Genomic DNA, 26,512 nt, shown 5'->3' with positions numbered 1-26,512 from the left:
CCTCCCTCCGGCAGATACCAAGTTGTAAATAGGTTATTTTGTGTGTAAATAACGCATTAAAACTCAGCATTAGCCATGTCTTTTGATAGAGAGGAAATTGTTCCAAATAAATAATCCCAGACAGGAATGTAAAGTAAGCCAGATTTAATAGTGCATGCCTGCTGCAGCCGTGTTAAACATGACTAAAATGATAAACCCCAGAATATACTAATAGTAAACTTTGCTCTGACATCAAAGTAATGAGGCTGTATTTTTACCCAGCTTTAGAAATGTTAAAATTAGTCCTGACAGAGCCAGACATCAGAAAAGTGTTTCAGACATAAACACCATCAATTTAGGAACTTGGTGTTTGTGCCATGGAGGAGAGGGGCGGCGAAGGAAAGTTACAACCTGGGACTCGCTAACAACAGGCAGTAAGCACTTTTTAGGACTTTTATTTAATTTTTGGTTTAGAGTCAGAAGCGAAACCCTCCCCCCAATATCTCAACATTTTTTAAAAATGACATTATTTATATTATAACAGCCTCTGTAGGCATCAGCTGAGGTTGGGGCCCCACTGTGCTAGGTACTGGCCATACACATAGTAAAAGAGATAGTCCCTGTGCCCTTGAAAGCAAAGAGACAAATCTGCTCTTGGATATACGAGTGGAATTCCATAAGCCAAGTGCAGAGTTTGCTCTTTGCCCTGAAATGCAATACAGACTACATTTTGCAGAAGTGTTCTCTAAATGTGGGTGTTTTAAGTTGTGCTTCCCAAATTTCAGGCACTGAAAAAAATCACAGACCACTTTTGCAAAACTGGCTGCATATAACTCGTAAATATCACCATTAATAACCCCGGCTCCCCACCAAACACACACTTATTGAAATTGAAAATCATTTGCCAGAATGATTTATGGAAAAAACTGAACATTAGGAGAGTGTTCCCTGATGTCATTTCTGCAAGCTAAATTTCTGAGTAGCTGATCAATGAATTACTATATTAAAAAAAAAGGCAAAGAAGAACTCTAAAGTGTCAGCTTTAGGAGACTAAAATATGAGATGCAGATTGTTAATCTGAAAGAACTATTCTACTCTGACAGCATCAACAATGCCAATCTTTTTTTCTACAGCCATAACTTAATCTGTTTAAGGCCACAGACAACACTTGGGACAAATATTCAGAATAAGTGAAGCAGAAATGGAGATTGGACAAGTTACAAAAATACAGTAAAGCAATGAGGGTTCTTAAATCAGTTTGTTAATATATTTGGTTTATTGCTTCATTTTATTGGATCTTAGTTAAAAGTAAACCCTCGTGATTCTATGCCGATTTTACAAGGGAAAAAAGCTATGATCAGAGAAACATGGTGCAGTAGCGTTTGATCTAATACAACAATGACTCAGCAGAATCGGAAAGAACAGGAAGTGTATTGTAGAATATGCTTGTTTGGTTCTGGAGAAGACATTTTTGAGTTGTAATGCTAGCAGTGCCTTGTTGCTGCTTTATGACATGCTAATATGAAGAATATAACCCATATAGCACCTAGGAGCCATCAAATAAAATAGTAATAAAATAATAATAATAATAATAACAATAACAATAATAATAATGTAATCAATTCCATCACAAGTTTATTCTGGATGAGACAGAAACATGGAATGACCTCAACACAGGTCTGGAAGCCAAAAACTCCCAAATTTCAAGCCTGCTCTAACACTGACACATGCACCAGCCTACTCCTCCTTCCCTCTCCACCAACATGGCCTTATGCAACTTATTTAACCTACTTACTTCCGTTTTCCCTCTTTTGTAAAATGGGAGTATAAAATAAACACCAACCTTACATTCCTCTGAGTAATGAGTCAATGTCTGTTAAGAGCTTTGAGGATGAAAATTGCTATATAAGTGCTAATATTATTATGTAGACATAGGAAGTCAATGTGTATCCTTTCAGTGATGAACTGCTAATCCATAGCTTACACTTAGCTACTTTTGCAACATATCTAAAGCATTCTGATTCATTTCACATATATATATGTGCAAGTGTGCACACACACACACACACACACACACACAAACAGACACACTTCCCCAATCTTTTGGGGAGCTTTTCCATTTCAGAAGCACTAATTTCATTCTAATCAGATTTCAAAGAAAGGCCTTCAAAAAAAGAAAAACAACAGTCATATTCTTTGTAAATTTCATTGGCAAATTTCTGGAGTACACTTTACTGCTAGCCACGTTAGATAATTTATTAACTTTTCTTCTCACAGTATGATACAGATTTTGCTTTTTACATCTCATTACACAATGCTTTCATCACACTTCTCCTGACATCTTCAAACAATCTTCTTCTTCCTTTTCCACTTCATTTTAATAAGATGAGAAAAGTTGAGCTTGTAAATCATTCATTCCAGAGTAGATAGTACAGTGATAATATGAAACATGTCATATGCATAAAAAGAATCAAGTCTCCAGTATGAGACTAAAAGGGTCAAGAACATCAAGTCTTGGGGCCAGATTCTAATCTCAGTACACCTGTGTAAATCTGGAGTAACTCCAGATTTAGGTCCCAATTTGGGACAGCATCCCTATTCAGAATAGCACCCAAGCATGTGCTGAACTTTAGCACATGCTTAAGTCTCATTCACATGAATGGGACTTTAGAGTGTGCCAAAGTTAAGAATGTGTTTAGTTGCTGTTTTGAACAGGGATGGTCATAAGCAGATGCTTGAATCCTAACTCATGACCTTATGCTAGTTTAACAGAGGTCACCTCTTGATGGCAGATTTCCAGGAGTCATGTAATTTCTGTCCCTAATTTAATCAATTCTGCAAATTTTCCATTCTGCAAATGTAAAAAGTTAAAGTTAACAAAAAAACTAGATCCAAATTCATGCAAAAATTTGGATTTGGCTCCAGAACCTAATTTCACAGCTGAGGCCCATCTCCAAAGTAATACCTTGGTAAAAGGTCTTCAGGGGGTTTTAACAGACATTTCCTTTATTGAAAAGATTTATATAACAGGTGAACAGCTCCAATGTCTTATATTCCAAGAGCTGTTTCCTTTGTCTGTACTTGGGAAGCTTTCACAGAAAATACTAGTATGTTTCTTAGACCTAGTCAGAGTTTTGGAAAGAATCTATGGGTAAAAAACAGATACACACAACTTGTACTGGAAAGGAGTGGGGTCATGGTTCTGCCAACTGAAAACAAGACTAAGTTACCTAGTGATGCAGGAAGCAGAGAAACCTATAGAATAATTTTACGGCCGTCTTGAGATGAGAAATTACTATGTATTTAAGGAAGGGGAGGAGAGGGATTCATTTTGAGGTAGAATCTGCCTAGCAATAAGGTATATTTTTAAGAGAGAAAAAAGAAACCTAAAAAGTTTATACAGCTGGGGATGCCACTTGTCACATTCCAAATTGGAGAGTCCCTTCTAAATTTGTCTCTCTGTGCCCTACTGAGAGAGGCCTTTCTGTCCCTGTCCTCAAAAAGAACAGTGGGATGTCCACCCAACTTTCGTACCATCCCTAGCCTTCCTCTTCTGCACCAGCTACCAGAAAATATCAGCAAGCTCAAAACTAGCTTCCCATACTGAAGTTCAGAGCTGGGATACACGAGGTCATTCAGAGATAGATGCAGTTCAACTGACTTGACAAAAAGGAGATACGGTACTACAGGGTTTGTTTTAAGGGATTTTGTTCCTATTAGGCACTGTACCATTTCCTTAATAGATCTTAACTCTGAAGATCACTTCTAGTGTTGGTTCCCACATTTAATTTGGGGTCCAAATATTGACTGTGAAAACACAGAACTGGATATCATGAGGCCCTACCACAGTATTGACGTACATCTCCAAAGAGGAGACAAATTTGCCACATCCCACAGAGGTGTGTGGATGGTCCTGCCCACCAAAACCTCAAGCCCCAGTCTTGTTAGAGTAACAGAGCCCTCTGAAAATTGTCACCATACCAAAAGGTTATTCGCTTCTATAAATCCAAGTGCTGCCCTTTCCAGGCCTACTGGGACCTGGAGGCAGCTCGTCTCCATGCTACAAGTGAGAGTCTCCTTGAGCTGAAGACCCCACTCAAAGAGGTTCCACTCCTTTTACCTCCATCCTTAACAACGGACAGCTGACTGACAGCTTGCACTCAGCCTTCCCATGTAGCAGGACTTCCCCCCCAACCCCTTTGATTTGGGAAGGAGTGATTAACACTTTTTCCCCATGCTGGGGAGTAGGGGCGGGAAAGGGAGCAAGGTATGTACATTCCATGTCAATCTTAACTTGCTGCTTCCATGATCAACATTTGAAGGTCTGATCCTGCTTCCACTGGACTCTGTGAGAGTTTTGCCATTGACTTCAATGGCAACAGGATCAAACCCTTAGCATTTTCACTAAGTGGAGGAAAGGAAATCAAATTCTGGATTATCCCTGATGTAACAGAAATATTGAGAAACTAGAGAAGTTTCTTTAGTTGTATGTCCTCTTGCACTCTTGAATTTAGAGTGGAGTATCAGCAGTGACAACCAGAAATGAGATAGTAATCTTTTTAGCTCATTAGAAAAAAAAATCAAAGCAGATGCAAGAAATATAGATCTTCTACCACAATGATGATAACACAAAATGCACTCAGCTCTACCAAACCTAGTAAGGAACATTTTAATTTCCATGTGGCTAAGTGTTACACAAAATGCTGCATATATCAAATGAAACCAGGCATCAGTGAGATCAGTGACTCAAAATTTTCTAATGATTATATTTAATTCAGATTTAGTTCAACAAGAATGGAGTCCTCCCGTCTTCTGACCCCCAAGTCTGATTTGGTCACGTGTCATGCAGAGTCATCATGCATCCGATGAAGTGAGCTGTAGCTCACGAAAGCTTATGCTCAAATAAATGTGTTAGTCTCTAAGGTGCCACAAGTCCTCCTTTTCTTTTTGCGAATACAGACGAACACGGCTACCACTCTGAAACCCATCATGCTACAATAACCTGTTGACTGCTACACCATGACACAGAGACTGCCAGCTGTCAGCTTACAGTTCTGGTGAGACCTTCGAAGGCCAGGAATCCCAATGAACTCAGCATATTCACATGAGAACATATGCCACCATTCTTATTAAATTCTAACAGTCTAATGAAAAACACTCCTGCTGTTTTCAAAGTGTGGAAAACATAAAGTACCTCCTTGTGCTGCTGCTGCTAAGGGAGCAGGTTTCTTCCCCATTTCAGGAAAGCCATTCCCCTCCAGAATTGCACCTTTCCCTTCTTTTTTCCCAGCAGCAGTTGAAGCGGAAGTTTCCATCTTAGATGCGCATATTCCAGCTCAGGAACCCTAAGGAACACAAAACAAAAACACATTTCTGTCACTTCTTGAACAAAAGAAGCAAAATGAGCCCCATGAGGGAGAGGCCAATATATCATCACAATCCAAAAGTAAATTAAAAAAAACAACAAAGATCTCCTAAGTTTCTTTCCCTAGCAGCCTGGCTGCTATAATTATAACCAGAAAGGGCTTGGCTCTGCAAAGCGCGGAGTGCTCTCAATTCCCATTGATGTCATGGGAGTTGAAGAGGCTCAGGACCTCAAAGGATCAGGCCCATTTTTTTAATTAAAAGTTTTGACTGGATTTTATTTTGTGGGTTATTATACAACCAATCCACAGAGGGGATTGCATTCCTCCAACAAACAGAGAGAAAAACTGACAGTGGGAAGAAAAGGAATGGAGTCGAATGTGAAGGAGAGATGGAAGTTTTGACTGAATGAGCAGCATGTAAAGTGGTAGTGACATACAGAGGTTTAGTGCGTATAAAAAGGAATAATTGATTATACATGTTGAGCAACAAGCTGTCATAATAAAACTTCAAGTGGGGGCCAGAAATTTTCAAGAATTTGCAGTTTCTATGTAGAGAAGCTAATTTAAGGTGAACATTTGTGCTCAATTACTCCCCACCTCCACACCATTTTTCAACCCACTTGAATGATAATAAACAATAGGTACTTAACACCCTATGCAACACTCAGGAAAAACTTCCATTGAGTCTTGTCTGTTCAATTCAGGTTCTTATTTCATGCCCAAAGTCATATCTGATAATCAAATTTTTGCCTGAGGTAAGGAGTGCCGAATTATGCAACTTAAGCTGCATCTTAAAGCGCAGGATATCATAGCACAAGTGTATCTTTATTCATATCTGTAAGACACCCCCCGCCCCCATCCTCCCAAAACACTGGTTCTGCGTGAGAAAGAAAGACTAATCCAATACAATCCTAAAGTGGGTTTCCCCTAGAGGCCCCACCACATTTTCATTTCTGGTCCTCGTCCACATTAGTATAGCTGAAGGCTTCCTAGCTTTATTTGAGATGTCAGTTTAGTTCCTACTTTGGGAAAGGTGGAGGTGGGAGATACTGAAACCATTTGGGGTCTTGAGAGAAATCACAGCAAGATCCCACTCCCTCTTCCATTTTTAATTATAGTTTGTGTAAATTATCCAGCCTCAAAAATTTGCTGGAATACACAGGCTGCTTCAGTTACAGGAATTAACTGGATCAGCCAAAAAACTTCTCGGAAAGAGTGAGAGAACTTTTGGGTTGGAGTCAGTTTCACTGTAACAGCATCACTTCAAATTTTCCTCACTTTACATTGTGAATAAAGATTTACAGAGTCCTGAACAGCTTTGATTAAAGAAAGTCCACATGCCTTGCAAACTTTTCTCCATATAAAGATTCTGGGAACTCCCATTTGTTTTGTCTGATACATTTTACTCTTTCCTTGGCTGAACCCAGATGTGAGCTCTTTTTTCGCCTTGCTACCTTGATGATTTTTTTTTTATTTTAATGTTTTTATATCTTTAAAAAAATAAAGAAAAAAATGTCTCTCTCCTCTTGGATTAGTTTACTGTATTATAATGATTCTTATTGTTTGTATCGTTGTAGCACTTTGGAGCTTCAGTCATGGACCTCGACCCCATTGGGCTTATTGCTAGTGCTTTTTTCACTAAGCTGCTTTCTGAGGCTTTGTCTACACTAGCATTTTTGTCGGTCAAGCTTTTGTTGGTCGGGGTGTGAAAAAACACCCCCTGACCAACGTAAGTTTTACCGACAAAAGCACCGGTGTGGACAGCACTATGTCGGCGGGAGACGCTGACATAGCTACTGCTGCTTGTTGGAGTGGTTTAATTATGCTTGTGGGAGAGCTCTTTCCCATTGGCACACAACGGCTACACAGGAGACCTTACAGCAGCGCAGCTGCAGATGTACAGGTGTAAGGTATGTAGTGTAGACATAGCCTAAGGCCCTGATTCAGTGAAGCATCCCTAATTCAGAAAGGGCACTTAAGTACGTGGTTAACGATATAATACTCACTTAAGTCCCATTGAAGTCACTGACTGGGACATAAGCAGTTGTTGAAGGTTATCCTCATACTTAAGCATTGAAAAGGACTGGAATGCTTTCTGAATCAGGACCTAAATAAAGGGCTTTGCAAAGACCCAGGGTGTCCACACTACAATTGCTGCTGCAGGTATACCAATGCAGTATAGACACATACTGTAATGACAGAAGGGGTTTTTTCTCGCTGCAATAAATCCAACTCCCAGTAGCTAGGTAAGAATTCTTTCATCAACCTAGTCGTATCAACAGTGGGATTAGGGCATGAAACTTTTCACAGCCCTGAGCAACCAGGCTACGTTGACCTAAGTTTGAAGTGTAAACCAGACCCCAGTCAGCAGCATGAATAAGCCATTTCCCCCCTGGTATTGGTAATATTATGAGAAACCAAACAAACTGATTTAGTCTGACTGGTGTTTTTAAAGAGACAAGGGGGATGAGTGAATATCTTTTATTGGACCAACTTCTGTTGGTGACAGAGACAAGCTCTTCAGCTCTGTGTAAGCTCGAGAGCTTGTCTCTCTCACCAACATAAGTTGGTCCAATAAAAGATATTACGTCACCCACTTTGTCTCTCTAATATTCTGGGACCAACATGGCTATAACAACACTGCCTACAACAATGGCTTTTTTTAAAGTCAGTGGTGTTCAGTGCAAAATACTAAGATGACAAGACTTGGCAATCTTTCCGGCTTAATCAGCAGAAAGCAAAAATAAACAAACTCTTGAGTGATCAGAGAACTGACTCCTCAGTATCAGTTTCTAAACAATCAGCAAGGCTTCAGAGGGCAAGTTACATAGAGCACAGAAAAAAGCTGTAAGTCCTATCTTGCCTCTCTTAGCGCCACAATGCAGAATCTCGCCCACAGTCGTTATTTTTAAAAATAAAACCATCTCTTCAGCTTTCCACATGGTCCTCTTCTCCCTCTACTGTTCTCCCAAGCTCTGTAGCAGTAGCCTCCTTTCTGTCCCCCCTGCTGGTGCAAGAGCCTTCGCCTCTGCAGTTCCTGACTTCTGGAAGAGCTGTCCTGTATTTCTCTGCCTCCTCCATTCTCCATATACATTAAAGTGTCAGGGGAAAAAAGCACTTTTCTCCCTTCCCTCTACATTTCTTTCATTTTCCTCTTGCTGTTTAAGGTGCCAGTTCTGCAAATACTTGTTCACGTGCTTGAAATGTGATACACAATTATAAGCTTGACTGATCCCATCTGAACTGCACAAGTACCTATGCAGCACTAAGTAGGCCCCTTAAGTCCTGCTGTCCACGCACACACTGGGCTCAACGGCAAACATGGAATGGGTTCATTGGGGCCAAGCTTTACAACAATTTAATCTAGAAATTACTTTGGGTTACAGATGATGTATGAAATAAATACACTCAATCGAAGGAGTGTTTGACCTAGGTCTGACATTCTGGGCTTCTGTTCGCTAAGCAAATAAACATCAGAGGCTAAATTATTAGTCTGCCACCTGTGTCTTCTTAGTCCCTCCTTTCAAGGTTTTCCACTTTTGTTTGGTTTCAGAGTAACAGCCGTGTTAGTCTGTATTCGCAAAAAGAAAAGGAGTACTTGTGGCACTAAATTGGTTAGTCTCTAAGGTGCCACAAGTACTCGTTTTCTTTTTGCCACTTTTGTTTGAAACCTGACCCCTCCCCTTCCCTCAGGGCTTACTGTGTCCACTGAGCTGCAAAGTTGCTCTGTGTTTTGGCTGTTACATACTATCATGCTTAGTAAAAAAGAATTCTTCTTGCAAAGGAACTCATTTCCATCGTGGATGTGCAGATTATGGCCAACATTTTCCAACTTGGGTGCCTAAAGTAAGTAATCTAGATCCATATTTTAGGCATCTAAATAAGTGGCCTGCTTTTCCGTAGTGTTATACCCACAACTCAAATCAACAGAAGATGTAGGAGACTTGAGCAACTTTTACGTAGGTGCCTAAAGATTTAGAGGCCTAATTTTAGGCACATGGGATTGAAAATTATGTCTAGAAGGACCAATTTTCAAAAGCATCTAAGGGTTATAGAAGCACAAGTCCTGTTGGCTTTCAATGAGACTTGTGCTCATAAATGCATTTGGTGCTTTTGTAATTTCAGTCGGTATCGATAAGGTAATTAGTCCCTAACAAGAATATTTCTGTGCTCTGGAAGTGCAATAAAGCTAATAGTGAAGAATATTTCTGCTTTTAGGCTCTCTGCTTCAGTTCCAGTGCAATTCTTGTGTCTTGCAAATCTAGACAGTTCAGGCTAAATTTTCAACAGTGACTAGTAATTTGGGGTGCCTCGGGAGTGGGATGCCCAGCCAGAAAGACTGTGAAGCGGCCTGCTTTTCAGAAAGTGCTAAGGGCCAGAATTGTAAAGGTATTTAAACATCTAACTCCCGTTTAAATCAATGGGAGTTAGGGACCAAACTGTCCTACAAATCTGGCTCTAAGTGTCGACTCTGCAAACCAGGCCTCTTTAAAAGGTATCTAAATTTGGGCACCCCAAAAATGGAGGTCTCCAATATCACTGGTTGCTTTCGAAAATATGGCCCTCAGTTACTGCTCTGTGTATTTGAATCTCTGTTTTTACGTTAAATATGAACGAAAAAGATCACCAAGTGATTATCATAAATGGTTGCATTAGAATAGGTAAATCCTTCTCAAGCACGAGATTAGAAAAAAATAGAATGCAACGACTCTAATCTTATAGGATTTAAGAGATTTAGTGGAAATAAGTCTATAATTATTTTTGCTTTGTTAAGGGTACTGGGTTGCTGAGAGAATTGGAAATAAGATATGGGGCCTTTTGCCTCTAGTCCCTGGTTCTCCAGGGTGGTAATGACCATCTGAGAGTCATTCAGTAGCCAATGTCGGTGGGTAGGTAGCCAATGTCGGTGGGTAGGTGGGTTTCAGATTGTTCCTAAGAAATAGGTGTCCCCATCACATAAGCAGTAACTGGCAGTCTTGCTGACAGTCTCAGCAGAGCAGCCAGGGAATACATAGGCAGTTCAACTGAATTACCTTCTGACCTTTAGATGGGGTTGAGTGGTCAGGCAGTATAAGGAAAGCTTCCACTCCCACCACCATCCAGTATGTGTTCTGGAGGCAGCATAGCTTCATGGTTAAGGCACAGACCTGGGACTCCAGATAGCTAAATTTTCTTCTTGGCTCTGCCACAGATTTTCTATGTGACTTCACCTCTCTATTCCTCAGTTACCACATCTGTGAAATGGAGACATCATACTTACCTACCTCACTGGAGTTCTATGAAGCTTAATTTTGTCATGTTTGCAAAGTGCTTTGAGATCCCAAGAAGGAAGAGGCTACAGAAAGTAGTATCATTTTGAGTATAAGGAGATATAAAGGCTATTTTCCAGGGCTGTCAATCCCACCCTATTCATGAGCACTACATTCATATTTTTTAAGCAATACATAGAATATCAGGGTTGGAAGGGACCTCAGGAGGTCATCTAGTCCAACCCCCTTGCTCAAAGCAGGACCAATCCCCAATTTTTGCCCCAGATCCCTAAATGGCTCTCTCAAGGATTGAACTCACAACCCTGGGTTTAGCAGGCCAATGCTCAAACCACTGAGCTATCCCTCCCCCAGATTTTTTTTTTTTCCCTCTGCTCAGTGCTAAACTTTTTCCACTGCTCTGTGCCACACAGAATTCATGAATTCAGGGACAGATTAATCCTACCTGCAAGCCATTTGGCAGGAAAAAGGGTTTCACGGGGATCCTAGTTTTTACAGGTAAAAGCATGCCTATAGGAGTTATGATACAGAGGAAAAACCCTGTGCATTTATTCAAACACCAACCTGCGCCCTTGGTCATTACTCAGAATTAGAAATCCAAAATGGATTACTCAGTTTGTTCTTTAGGTTCGCAGCCTTCTCTACAGGCAGAGGGTTAGGTAATTGATTTTGACACTAATACCAAGCACTGTTCATATCCCCTGTAATACGATTCTGCGGTGGCATTAAAAAGGCAGGTAACTGAGAGCTGAAAGGAAAGTGCTATGGGATTTGCCCTAGACAACCCCAACTATTTTAACAGCTGCATTGTATATTAAAAGGGAGAAATCCCAACAGAATTAAAAACAACAAAGCCACATTTGCCTTTGAGCAAAAACAGAAGCCATAAAACTTTCCTAATAAAACAATCCCTCCTGTTCAATGCATGAGGAATGGTCACAAGTGCTCTTCCAAAACACCCATCTTTTTCTAGGGCCACCAACCTGAAGCTAACTCCCAGCTAGACTTCAAATGAACAGATGCTCATCAGATTCCACTTTATTTATTTTATTAGGAACGTTTTTGTTGAGTTCGAACATTTCTGGGGTTTTCATTGAAAAAACAAGAATGCAGGGAATCTAGAATCTAATGCAGAGAATCTAAAATTTTCGGTAAAAAAATAATTACCAATTTTGACCAGTCTACTTCATTTTCTATGATTTTCAGGCTTACTGTGATAAGGCAGCAGACAACAATAAAGCTCAGAGATGGGTCTGTTCCATAAAGAACACAGTAGGGCCGATGAATGGCATTTGAGAGATCAAGAACCAATCTGCCAACACAACATCGGGAGAAAGGCTTCCTAAAGAGGCCTTCAGGTACAGCTCTGCTTCTTTTTCACAGATCTCAAGATATTTATAGAACTCTAAAAATATTTATAGAACTCTAAAATGATGAAATACACAATTAAATTAATTAGCTGAAAATTAAAACCTGTTTCACCTTATACCATCTTCATTTGTATGAACAGAGGGATATTTTCAGAGTCTGTTCTTTAGCAGTGGGCTGTGTAACACAGAAAAAGTCCTTTGCATGCTATCAGTCTGCTTATGAAATACCGTTTGAGCCAAGTGTGGCTCAATACAATGGTTGTTGTGATCCTTTTCAGTCTTCTGTTCTGGGTTACACAGCTGTGATAGCAGTTATTTCAGTGAAGCCCCCATCTTTACAACAGAGCAGAATCTGACCCCCCCTTCTATCAACAGCAGCCTCAGATTAATAAAGTTATTTCTCCCCACATGCCAGAAGTAAATGTATGGAATACTCAAACATGCAGTTTATCACTTAAGGATCTAAAAATGTTTATAAAATATCAGTCAAAAGGAACAGCAGCATAAATAAGAAGTCATGATTAATCACTTGTGAAGTCCTTTGGATGACAGGTTCCCAGTCAAGCCAATTCATTTTCAACTACTCTGCCCTTGGAAATGACTCAAATGTGTATCTTGTAAGGTTTTCACCATGACTTCAGTGTATATGAGGGCACTCACTCTCTACTGCATGTACCTTACAGGAGGAAGGAACCTTACATTGAAGATGACCTGCTCTATTCCTACACCACTGTGAACTATTTAGAACTTCATATTTACTTTATTCCAGACCAAAATCCTCAAAGAGGGTAGATTTAGCATGTTGCTGAGAATCCTCATTTCACTTTGATTTCAAAGAGAGATGAAGATACTCAGTGTCTTATTATAAATTACTTATTTGTATCACCAGCAACCATACTTGGAGTGAACAGCACAGGTTGCAGTAGAGAAGCGTTTGGAGGAAGCACCAGGAAGTCAGTCTGCATGCACATGGCTGGAAAGATAGCTGCAGTTGCAGCATCTCAGAGAATAGCTGCACAACAATGGGGAGGTTAAGGTGGTGTTAATAAGGGAAGAAGGAAGATGGGGAGGGGAGAGCAGGGATCCTGGTAGGGAGGTAGTGATCCAACAGGAGGAAAGATTGTTGGTGAGGGCACACAAAACCATTGGCATGTGGCAGAGTGGGGAATGAGACACGCAGCTATAGGGGGGAAAGGGCCCCTGCAATGGGGAAATGGGGGACAGTGGTATGGGGGAAGGGAGACACACAGAGCCCCTGGAATGACGGAGGAGATGGGGGGAGATGCAGGAAGTCCCTGAAATCAAGGGGAATGTCAGAGTAGAACAAGGGATGCTTGTGAGTTGGGAATGGAGGGATGCAAGGAGCTCCTGGTGTGTGCAATACACTCAGACTACAAACACTACAAAGCATGCAACCCCTTAGTACACTCTATCACCCACCTGTAGTGGATTAGGGCAGTGTTTCCCAAACTTGGGATGCCACTTGTTCAGGGAAAGCCCCTAGCAGGCCCGGCCAGTTTGTTTACCTGCCACGTCCGCAGGTTCGACCGATTGCGGCTCCCACTGGCCGTGGTTCGCTGTGCCTGGCCAATGGGGGCTGCGGGAAGCAGCAGCCAGTACGTCCCTTGGCCTGCCAGGGGCTTTCCCTGCACAAGCGGTGTCCCAAGTTTGGGAAACACTGGTTTAGGGCATGACAGGGTTCACAGGATACAAACAATCTGACTCTTCCATGCACAGAAAAAGGAAAAGGAAAAGTAAGAATGATTGATGTTTTACAAGGAATGAACCTCAATTGTTCTACCATTCTTACAGAAGATACAATATTTAATTTACATGGGATGAAGCCAACAGTTTAAATGCAGATTGGGTTGGTGGCAGTGATCAGAAGTTATTACAAACTGGAGGCCCATAACTTATGAGTTGACTGCATCACATACATCAGCATCACAATTAGCCCTAATGGGCCTACCTGTTGGCAGTCTCAGCAGAAGCCAAAGACAAAATGGGACATGGGCAGTGAACTACTTTCTCTCTTCCCAGAACTGGTCATTTCCAGGTCATGCTTGAGGTATCCTGATGGACAGGAGATAGTACAAGAAGAACCTGTACTGTTGCCATTCAGTGGATTCAGCGTATCAAAATGCCAATTCAGTATTTTCCATGAGTATTAAATTCACTTAGTAACTTGTTAACTTATTTTTAAGCTATTTTGGTTTTCTAATTCTTTTTAAAGAGAGAAACTTGGATTTGTTTCCCGATTTCATGTACATTTTTGATTCAGATAATTGCTGCGGCAAGACACCAGCATAGACTTACAGCCTTGAACAGAAATTATCTTTCACATGCAGGGTTAAAACTATTACAATAAACCATCAAAACATATGAGCAGACACGAAAGCCCAGAGTCAGACACAGATTAAGCATGCGGTCTATGCTGAGACATGCATACAGAGGTATACAACTTTCTCTTCTCTTTTAGAAGTTGTCTTTGTTTCCTACTTTGGAAGAGTGGAGAGGATAGTGGGGTTAGGGGAAGAGCCTTTTGCAGTGGAAAAGGAAAACAAAGTCATACACATACTTTCAAAGCCTATTCTACATGTCTAATCATGAGAGATCTTTCCCATGCAAAATTCCAACAAGCGAAGAACTGTCATGCAGAGATAGTCAAGATGCAATATTCTAACTGAAGGGTTTTTTCCATCAGAAAATGGCTTTTAGGCAAAACAGAAATTTTCACGAAAGAATTGTGTTTGTGTAAAAAATTTTTGAGTTTTCATCGAAAACTTACGGAGCTTTCCATTTTCAGCAACTGAAAACTTTCTGGTTTTTCAGTGAAAACCTCTTCCTTTCTCTCCTGATAACCAAAACATCTACCTTTCAACTTCTCTATGTTGTTAGTGATAACTGCTTCGTAAAACTTGAGTAACAAACATCTCCCAGAATGCTGATAAACTCCAAGGTGTTTCTGCTCTGCCAATGGCGCGTTTGCTGAGTACGCAGTCCTTTGCCGTGTAGTTATGTCTAGTTTGCTACAAGTGATTAGATGACTAAGACATAAAACTCCACCAAAGGCAAATGATTGCTATACGATTGCTGCCTGGTCTCATGCAAGAACTGACTTGGTCTAGTGGGCAGTTGCTAGCACCACCAAAAAAATCACTATCACTGATTCATCCTCTCAATAGAGAGACCAAGGAAAAAGCACTTCACCCTTAGATGTGACCTTTCCGTATCAGACTTGAGGGACAGTGGCATGTCATTGTGGGGAAGCTTCTTCTCTTGTTGCCATGCTGGATCTGTTCTCCAGATGAAATGCAATAGGGCTGAGAAGCCAGCAATTTTCATGTGCACAAAACTCACTGGAACAAAAGAAACAAACAAACAAAACGGCACAACTCTCCACTATGGTTTTACCAAATGACAACAAGTTGCTATGGCTGGGCGGAGTAGTTTATGAACCATACTGTTCAAGAATGTAACATCTGGGCATTTTATTCAACTGGAAGAAGTGCACTTTGTGGTAACTGGGCCACAAACTCAGCAATTCAGTTAGTGGTGGATTCTCTCTTGCTGTAACCCAATTATTATTCAGAAGCCATAGTCATGCCAGGACTTTGTGGGATTAAGGAACAGAATGATGAACAGCAGCCACACTGTGTTACTATTTGGGGGAGCTGGATAGTAGATTCTACTGGGATAGCAGAATGCTGATATTTATCAATTTACTTGTACAGTTAACAAAATCCAGCCCCTTGAAAGGTTTTAGACAGTTGAGTCATGCAAATAGCTAGCCTATGAAACCAAGTGTTCTTATTAGCATTACCCTCTTCCATTCCCTTCTGTTGTTTGCTACAATCTAATTTAAGGCAAGAAAATAAGGGTAAACTCTTCAAGACAAGGACCAAGTCTCTGTATTTTTATTTATTTGTTTATTTATTTATTTAAAATATACTGCCTAGCTTAAAGGGGCCTTGATACTGATTGGAGTTTTGGGTACAACTACAATAAAAATAAATAATAACAAGTAAAGAGTTACTATTGTACACTATAGCTATGTTAATTTCAGTTCTCAGTTATTGGATAAGGGAAAGAAAAAATATTTTAGCCCTCATCAAATAAATTATGGAATAAACAGCATCAGTTACTGGACAGTTCAGCTGTAGCTTGTTTTCTTATTTATACAGAACCATTGGTGTGCATATGAGTTAAAGACAGGACAAACTTTCGTGCTCTGAGAAACTTATAGTCTGAGAAAGCATCCCTAATCAGGAAAGCACTTACTAAAATCTCATTTAAGCCAATGAGACTTAAGCACATTGTTGATTTCTTCCACTACAAATATGTTCTCTCTTCCTTCATTTCTGCCATCTTCCTTGCTAAACAACTCTACTTCTAAAACTTATTCCCTGCTGCCTTTGCCTTACTTTGACTTACTCCGCAAGCCCTCCCCCTCTTCCTACCTCAATTTCTCCCTCTGCCTGTTTCTTCCAAGAGAAAATTGACGAAGTATGGTGTGACCTTTCCCCCTTCCCCATGGTTCACCCTGCTTTCCATCCTAGCCTTCAACAACTGTCAGGATTTTGTCAGGATCCTGGAGTTCAGAATACAGACCCTGGACTTCAGAAAAATAGACTTTGACTCCCACAGGGAACTGATGGGCAGGATCCCCTGGTAGGCTAATATAAGGGGGAAAGGAGTCCAGGACAGCTGACTGTATTTTAAAGAAGCCTTATTGAGGGTGCTGGAACAAACCATCCCAATGTGTAGAAAGAATACCAAATATGGCAGGCGAACAAGCTTGACTTAACAGAGAAATCTTTGGTGAGCTTAAACACAAAAAGGAAGCTTACAAGAAGTGGAAACTTGGACAGATGACTAGGGAGGAGTATAAAAATATTGCTCAAGCATTCAGGGGTGTAATCAGGAAGGCCAAAGCACAACTGGAGTTGCAGCTAGCAAGGTATGTGAAGGGTAACAAGAAGTGTTTCTTCAGGTATGTTAGCAACAAAAAGAAGGTCAGGGAAAGTGTGGGACCCTTACTGAATGGGCGAGGCAACCTAGTGACAGATGATGTAGAAAAAGCTGAAGTTCTCAATGCTTTTTTTGCCTCGGTTTTCACAGACAAGTGCAACTCCCAGACTGCTGCACTGGGCAGCACAGTATGGGGAGGAGGTGAGCAGCCCTCAGTGGTGAAAGAACAGGTTAGGGACTATTTTATAAAGCTGAACATGCAAAACTCAATCGGGCCAGATCTAATGCATCCAAGGGTGCTGAGGGAGCTGGCTGATGCGATTGCAGAGCCATTGGCCATTATCTTTGAAAACTCGTGGCAACTGGGGGGAGGTCCCAGACGAGTGGAAAAATGCAAATATAGTGCCCATCTTTTAAAAAGGGAAGAAGGAGAATCCAGGGAACTACAGATTGCTCAGCCTCAGCTCAGTCCATGATAAAATCATGGAGCAGGTCCTCAAGGAAACCATTTTGAAGCACTTGGAGGAGAGGAAGGTGATCAGGAACAGTCAACATGGATTTACCAAGGGCAAGTCATGCCTGACCAACCTGATTGCCTTCTATGATGAGATAACTGGCTCTGTGGATATGGGGAAAGCAGTGAACGTGATATCTCTTGACTTGAGCAAAGCTTTTGATATGGTCTCCCACCGTATTCTTGCCAGGAAGTTAAAAAAGTATGGATTGGATGAATGGACTCTAAGGTGGATAGAAAGCTGGCTAGATCATCGGGCTCAACAGGTAGTGATCAACAGCTAACAATGTCTACTTGACAGCCGGTATCAAGAGGAGTGCCCCTGGGAGTTTTGTTCAACATCTTCATTAATGATCTGGATGATGGGATGGATTGCAACTTCATGGATGACACTAAGCTGGGCGAGAGGTAGATATGCTAGAGGGTAGGAATAGGGTCCAGAGTGACCTAGACAAATTGGAGGATTGGACCAAAAGAAATCTGATGAGGTTCAACAAGGACAAGATGAAAGTCCTGCATTTAGGATGGAAGAATCCCATGCACTGCTACAGGCTGGGGACCGACTGGCTAAGCGGCAGTTCTGCAGAAAAGGACCTGGTGATTACAGTGGATGAGAAGCAGGATACGAGTCAACAGTGGGCCTTTGTTACCAAGAAGGCTAACAGCATATTGGGCTGTATTAGTAGGAGCATTGCTAGCAGATCGAGGGAAGTGATTATTCCCTTCTATTTGGCACTGGAGAGGCCACATAAGGAGTACTGTGTCCAGTTTTGGGCTCCCCACTACAGAAAGGATGTGGACAATTTGGAGAGAGTCCAGCGGAGAGCAACAAAAATGATTAGAGGGCTGGGGCACATGACTTATGAGGAGAGGCTGAGGGAACTGGTCTTATTTAGTCTGCAGAACAGAAGAGTGAGGGGGGATTTGATAGCAGCCTTCAAGTACCTGAAGGAGGGTTCCAAAGAGGATGGAGCTAGGCTGTTCTCAGTGGTGGCAGATGACAGAACAAGGAGCAATGGTCTCAAGTTGCAATGAGCGAGGTCTAGGTTGGATATTAGGAAAAACTATTTCATTAGGAGGGTGGTGAAGCATGGAATGAGTTATCTAGGGAGGTGGTGGAATCTCCATCCTTACAGGTTTTTAAGGCCCAGCTTGACAAAGCCCTGGCTGGGATGATTTAGTTGGTGTTGGTCCTCTTTGGGCATAGGGTTGGACTAGATGACCTCCTGAGGTCTCTTCCAACCCTAATCTTCTATGATTCTATAATTCTAACTCTCTCCACCTTCTCCCATCATAGACACAGAAGTTTCTCATCTGTTCTCCTAACCCTTCCACTTGCCTCAGTGAGCCCATCTCATTTTCTGATCTCCCTTCCCCCCTCCCCCATTTTCATCCCTTCCCTTACTTTTCTTCTTAATCTCTCCATTTCCTCTGGCTCTTTCCCCTCACCATACAAACATGCTTTTGTCTCTCCTATATTAAAAAAAATTTGACATCACTTGCCTCTCCAGCTACCGCTCCATTTCATCCATCAGCTCTTTGAATGGGTACTTTATGCTATCTGGAGTTCATGTCCTCCAACTGAATTGTAGACCTTCTCCAGTCCAGCTCCCCCTCATCCCTTTGCCTTCCACCAAAACTGCTCTTGCCAAAGTCTCTAATGACCTCTTCCTAACCAAAAATCAGAACCAGTTCTCTTTCCTTATCCTCCTTGACCTGCAGGTGCCTTCAACATGAATCATACTCTTCCTCTTGAAATCTTGTCCTCTCTTGGCTTCTGTGACTCTATCCTCTCCCAGTTCTCCTCCTCGGTCTCTAATAGCTCCTTCAGCATTTCATTCAGAGGAGCCTCCTCCTCCCATGCTCCACCTCCAACTTTCTGTGGGGCTTCCTTAGTGCTCTATCATTGTTCCCTTCTCTTCTCATCTGCAAATGGAAATTCAACTACCATCTCTGTGCTGATTACTGAAAATTCTACCTCTCTGCCCCAAACCCATCTCCTTCTGTCTAAACTAAAATCTCTGCCTCTCTCTCTGACATCTTCTCATGATGTCTAGCTATCAGGTCAACCTCAATATGGCTAAAAGAGAACTCTTAATCTTCTCCACTATCTCCTTTCCCAATCACAGCAGGCAACACCATCATCCGGCTTGTCACTCAGGCCGGTAACCTGGACATCATTTTCAACTCAGACCACTCTAGGTCCTCATATCCAGGCTATGTCTAAATCCCACCAATTCTTTCTGCATAGCATCACTAAGATATGGCCTTTCCTATGAATCCACACAGCTAAAACTCTTATCAAGGCTCCCATCATCACTCCTCTCAGTTACTGCAAAATTTGGCCTTGACAAATGCAATCTTGCCTTGCTGATATCCATTCAGAAAGCCGCCATAAAGATCATACTCCCAGCCTGTCACTCTGACCATGTCACCCCTCTCTTTGCATCTCTATACCAAAAATAAGCTAACACACTTTCAAAGCTCTTTGTGGCCTATTCCCACCCTACCTTTTAGTCAACTATCACCTTTGCCTGACCCATGGCATCAGCCTTCATCACCCACTTACTGCATTTTCAAATAAGCACCTGTGCTTTCTCCCATGCTTTCCCTCACACTTGGGAGGCACTCACTCCCCATAAAGATCTGCAAAGCTATCTCACTGTACTCCTTCACAACCCTTCTTAAAACTCTCCTTTGTCATGTTGCCTACACAAAATCTTGACAGTGATTAGGCTGCCGGTGTGCTGAGACCACAACCTATCATGTTGACTACTGTTGTCATATTGTAACCTTATACTTCCCCATCTGTCTCTTTTTATGCATCTGCTGTCTCTTGTTTTACATTTATATTGTTACCTTTTGGGAGATAGGTGTCTTTTTGTTCTGTGTTTGTAGCGCTTAACACATTTGGGGCCTGGACCATGATTCAGGCTTCTAAGTGCTACAGTAATACAAATAAATAACCACAACACTAAACCCATGCTTAAGTCCCAATGGCTTCAATGAGACTTCAGCAAGTGCTTAATTGCTTTCCTGAATCAGGGCCTAACTATGTTATAATCTCTGTTGTTCTCCTCACCGGAAGACACACTTATTACAGGTCTTGGGTCTGATCCTAATCTCTTTCATGCTGGTTTCCCCCAATGAAACTATTGATATCAGAGGACTTACTTCTCATTTACACCATTGTAGCAGTGAACATGGAGAAGTTGCACCCACTGTCCCAGTGTCAGTAGCAATAATTGTATTCATTTGAATGTCTTGCTCATTGCATTGTATTTTTCTTGAATAAGAGAGACATCATCCAATAGGCTATGGTATCACTGCATGGTTTTACTTTGAATTATACAACAGAAATGTTGAATCACCTATCTAGCGACTTAAATGGCCCTCATTGCTGTAACATCTGAGTGCTTGGTTGAAACAGAGGTTAAAGAAAGTTTTTCTTTTCTAAAATTTGAAGTTTCCTCTCTAGAGTCCTTCATTTTGGTCCAAAATTTTAAAGTTGTGGGGGGCACACAAAGATATAAATGTGGGGGACTGAGTAAATATGGATGACCTCACAATTTCTGCCCACAAGCCTCTGTTTCCTGTCAACTACAATTTTTCTCTTGCACTTTGTTCCACATTTTGGGTCTTGAGAATTTAGTTGACACCTTCATGGATTACAACTGAGTCAGTTCACCTCATCTGCTGTTCTGGAGTTAAGGGTCTGTCAATATTTCTATTGCAATCTCCATTTTTCAGGAATTTACTGCTATCCCATAAAAAGTTACCCCAGCTGGAAACCAGGAATAACACAGCCGTGGAGAATACTTTCTTTTTAAAACAAAATCTGTCTGGAATCCATTTGGTGATCATTTCTAAATCATTAGCAGCACTGCAGAGTAGACATTTTCTAGATTAGGACTCTTGCTTTGGTGCCACAGTAATTCAAAACCTGGCTCTTTTTAAAATGAAAATATCCAGGCAAGCAGACAGTATCTCTGCTGCTTCCAAGAAAAGGACCCAGAAGGCATGCTCAGGATTGACTTTTCATCAATACATCTCACTGGGATTTTTAAGGAGAGTTAGTGAGCTTGAGCATCTTTTACTGATGTTACAGAGAGAGCTTTTAGCATCTGTTGATAGCTGTTTTGTTGCTAATCAGTTAGCTGTTTTGTTGCTGTCACATGAACCCCAAGGGGCAGATCCTCAGTTGGTGGAAACTGTCATAGCTCCACTGATGTAAATGGGGCCATGAGACTTTACACCAAGTGACTTGGATAAAGCACTTTTACCACCTTCCCATGTACCAGGTATGTCACCTTTGCAAGGCCATTGCTCCTGTGACCCAATGACAGTTAAAGATGCAATTCAGTACAGTCTAGATCAGCAGTGAAAGGGCAAGGCCATTTCCTTAGTTACACAGTATCATACTTTATTGGAGATCCTACGTGGCCCAGGCACGATGCAAACCTACAGTATGTAAATGGCCTGTGGTCCACCTCAGTGAAAATATGTATCGGGGCAGGGGAATGGTGCAGCCAGGATAATTCCCTTGCCAGATACTGCAGTGACACTCCAATTCTGTGGCAGGCCAATGTGGGGGGAAGGAGACTGAAGAGCTACAGTTCACATTCTTGTCCCACCTCAGGGACTTAGCACATTACCTCCACACTGGCCCAAAAGACTCCAACATGAATTCCTGGTGTTGTCAACAGACACCAAGACCCAATACAAAATTAATGGCAAAATCATGATATAAGGAGGCCAGGAGTCAGACTAACCCTCAAGGAAAACAATAAAAGAAAGGACCAACATATTTCCATTAAAACTAAAAAACAAAAGACATTTTTCCAGAGGAACCCAATACAGCAGCCCTGTAACAGTGAACAAGAAGCTGAAACCAAGAAACCAAGTAGAAATAAATGAAACCAAGGATTCTATTTTGTTGTTGTCTCATCCAAGAAAGATACAGTCAAGTGAACAGCAGAGTGCAATTTAAAAAAAAAATCTAATTTCCTTGTCCATTTTTATAATCAGAGAAAAAAATGGTTTTTAGGGGTTTTTAATTAATATATTCATAACTTGATAGGAAGCCATTAATTCTCTTCATTGTGACTAGGTAGGGGAAACAGACATATAAGTTCACTCATTATTGGAAGATCACACGACAAGTGCAGAAGGCACAATGCAGAGCCAGAACATCCAGAGGAATTCTGAATACTACAGTTGGGGAAGTTGAGGTCAAACTTTTACTGTTACATTTGGTGGCATGTTTCTTCTTGGCCTTTTTTAGAGTCAGTTTCATATCTGGACGGTCCAGTGGTTAGTTACTAAGCTAAGATTTGGGACACTTAGGTTCAATTCCCTGCTCTGCCATAGATTTCCTTTATAACCTTGGACAAATCACTTAAACTCTCTGGGCCTCAGTTCCCTACTGTAATGGACCAGGACATAGGCAGTCTGGCCTAATGCTCACAGCTGGGCACAGGTCTGCCCACTAGGAGATGTAGGCACTGGTCAGGAGCTGGAGGAATCCTAAGAACCAGATTCTGTGAGCAAGAGCCAGGGTTAGAGTCAGCTGTGGTCAAAGACCAATATCAGAAGTACCACCAGGTTAGAACTGAGCGGCAGGAATTGGGGTCAGAGGCTGACGATCAAGCAGGCCAAAGTCTGTGTGATTGCCAGACAGCTGCCTGGGACTATCCCTGGGGTTAAATAGGGGGCTTGGCCAACCAGAGGGCTGCAGGGTACCATCACTGAGAGGTTCTTGGGAAGCACATCCCGCTGTTCTTACTTTCCCATAGTTCTCTGTGGGTGTGCCTCTGCATGGTCTCCAGGTGGCACTGTAGAAATATCAACTGCCCCAGGCTCCACAAATGTGGGTCCTAGTCCGCAGCTCCTTATACCTGCCTGTAAAATGGGGGTAATAACACTACCCTACCTCAAAGGTATGGTACGTCAAAGCTTGTGAGGTAGTAGGAGCCACATAAGTATCCAAGATACAGAGCTATAAGTTATAACTTTTATCGCAATAGACTTTAACCTGGCCTTGAAGGAGGAGGGACTATTAGCTCCTTTCTACCTTTTAGGTTTGTGATCATGCTTTTGAGACTGCCAATCCCATGAATGCTTTGGAGGATTATACTTGGCTGAAGTCTCCAGAAAGTGGTTAACACATGCTTGTTTTGCCAGATCAAGCTCCTCTTCAGATTTCCGAGTAACAGCCGTGTTAGTCTGTACTCGCAAAAAGAAAAGGAGTACTTGTGGCACCTTAGAGACTAACCAATTTATTTGAGCATGAGCTTTCGTGAGCTACAGCTCACTTCATCAGTGAAGTGAGCTGTAGCTCACGAAAGCTCATGCTCAAATAAATTGGTTAGTCTCTAAGGTGCCACAAGTACTCCTTTTCTCCTCTTCAGAGTAATCAAGCTCTAAGAGAAAAACACCTCCTGGCCAAAACCTGGTAGTACTAGATATCTAATGGCTTCTTTTAAACTGCTAATTTTTTTCTCTGCTGTACAAGCCATCTTTCCAAACTTTTACAGCTGTCAATGTAAATTAATTGTTTCAATTACCTTAAGCAGCACTTTGTCATACAATTGCACCAAGTAGCACGTATTAACTACCCTCAAACAAACACCTGCAAATCCAACCAGCTCACGTTTCAAAGATCTCCACAGTAAAAGCCATTATAATTCATGTATTATCACAGGAGCCAAATCTTAGAATAGAATGGAACCTCCAGTCCTGAATTAAAATGAATATGGATGAATGTTGGGGCACAATGCCACACATTGACCCCATATACCCAGAAAAAGAGCTTCACCAAATGTACGCTATATAGGAATTGCCACAGTGGAATAGTTCAGTGGTTCAACTCATCCAGCACCCTGTGTCACTGTGGCCAATAGTGGATGCTTCAGAGTAAAGCTACTTTTGTGGACTTAACTGCGCAATACCAGGCTAAAGTCACAAAGACCAACAATGTTAATAGGATGGGCGTCTCTTTCTGAGCCCCAATTGGTGATCAGCTTGTGCCATGCAGCACGAAGCTTGAAATGAGGGGTAACGCTACTCTTCTATTTCATGAGGTGCTCATTTTATTCATTCATATTGGTAAATGCTTTGAGATCCTTGGACGGAAGATGCCACCGAAGTGCAAAGCATTACTATAAAACCGCCTCAGAATTTGTATTGTATAACCAGATATACTATTCCCTATTCATATAAATGTCTCAGCCGTTCTTGAAACTTACAGAGCTACCTGCTAATTTACTAAGTGCACTAACTATATCCTATCACTTTTCAACTTAATCACAATTGCCTTACAGGAGATTAACATAGGGAGCACTTTCACAGCTGACGTGCCTTTAAAAAAAATTCCCAGAGTTAAAACTTGTATAAATAATGTAAGTGACATGGAATATAATTATTAAATGTTGTCATTTTGGAAGAAAATTAATTAGCAATAGCTGTAGCTGTCTTGTGTCTGTTTAACCAGCGTGCATCTCAATTAAAATTTAATTGCAACAGATTCAGTCACAGCAGGGTAAAACTAATGGAAATAAAAAAGCAGCCTGAGCTTATATTGCTGCCTAACAGAAGAGATGCACTAGAACTGGAAGGGGTTGGGAAGGAAAGGGAATAGCATCAAGGACGCATGCTGCTGTTCAGTCAAATAATTCATGTGTTGCAAAGGGACTTGTTTCATTCACAAAACAACTGAGTGATATCAGACTTCTTAAACCACCCAACCTGCAACCAGAAGTACAATAAACGGCTTTCCACAGAGCTGATCACAGATGCACCTTTTCATCAATGCAGCACTGGGGGAGTAGGGTGGTCACCATGTTACTGTGTCCTGAAGTTGTAGTTTTTTCTCTCAAGTATACCAGTTTCAGTCAACTCCCAGGAAATACCTAAACCCAATGGGTACTGGAATGGCCTTCCTTAAAAGAGAAGTTGGAACGTTTTTTCAAATAAAGTCTAAAGTCTTTCTAGAGTCCCAAATTACTAGAGGGAGGGATTTTCAAAGGCACAAATTAGAGTTGCACCTCCATCTTCAACTTTCTTACCAACAGAAGTTGGCTCTCTATTACCCAACACCAGCAGACTTCCAGATGGAACTGGGTGCCCCGCTGCCTTTGAAAATTTTCTCTAATAGTCCGCAGTAGATTGAAATGTGATAAATAATTATGGCCAGTATTAGTAATACTGTAACAGTAATTAGTAACAATACTGTGACATCTTAAAGGAACTTGATTTCAGAAAGTGGTGAGCACCCATCATCTGCCGTTTAAGGTGTCTCAAGTTTGATACCCAATAATGTAGGCATGTAAAATCACTAGTCCCTTTTGAAAATCTTAGCCTGCATCTTTGATTAGATTTTTTTTCAAATATCTATTCATCCACCATTCAAATATCAAGATTCAAATTAATTGCTGTATATTTACTGGAACGAATAGTAAACATCACAAGCACATAAAGCGGAATGATGCACTGCTGTAGATGGGTCAGGAGTAAATGAATCTTGCAGGGAAAATACAAAATCCTGAACTCAGATCCTGGCAAGTAAATAAAGGAGAAACTAGAAATCAAATACTTTGTTCTAAAGCATGGATAGAAACTAGAAAAGGGGCTCTGAAAAATGGCAGTGTTGGACTCTATATTTATTTTCAGAATGATTTTCAGACAAAATTTTTTTTTAGCTTACAAATCAAAAGATTTCCCACCTCTCAAAATTGCCAGAGGTTTCCCACCTCTCTAAATCAGCCTGGGATCTGAAAATTAAGCTTCAATCGGTGGTGGCTACTCCAATGGCCATAGCCACCCACAACAAAGGAGCTGTTTGATCTTCCACTATGGCTATACAGAGGTCTCCTTGCTAACAACTTAGTATCAGCTCCAAATGAAACAACATGACAGAACCTGCATCGAAGGTGCAGCTGATGATGAACAAGCTGAAACGTGAGTTAGAAATATATTAAAGTTTTAGCTCCTAATAGCAATGATCAACTTCTACATAAAATGAACTACTTAAAGAAACCACCTCTC

General features: G+C 41.3%; 1 protein-coding gene across 1 annotated transcript in view; it reads right to left on the bottom strand.

Moving 5' to 3' along the window:
- GLI2 (GLI family zinc finger 2) overlaps nt 1-26,512 on the bottom strand; it is a 253,069-nt gene that overhangs the window by 191,167 nt on the left and 35,390 nt on the right. Inside the window, exon 2 of the mRNA XM_084642885.1 lies at nt 5,174-5,324. Coding sequence (XP_084499011.1) covers nt 5,174-5,294 — 121 coding nt within the window. The 5' untranslated portion in view covers nt 5,295-5,324. The remainder of the gene's footprint in view (nt 1-5,173; nt 5,325-26,512) is intronic.

The sequence above is a fragment of the Lepidochelys olivacea genome, assembly GCF_965140295.1.
Source record: "Lepidochelys olivacea isolate rLepOli2 genome assembly, chromosome: 11".
NCBI classification, from domain to species: Eukaryota; Metazoa; Chordata; order Testudines; family Cheloniidae; genus Lepidochelys; species Lepidochelys olivacea.
This window is presented reverse-complemented; position numbering and strand designations above follow the sequence as displayed.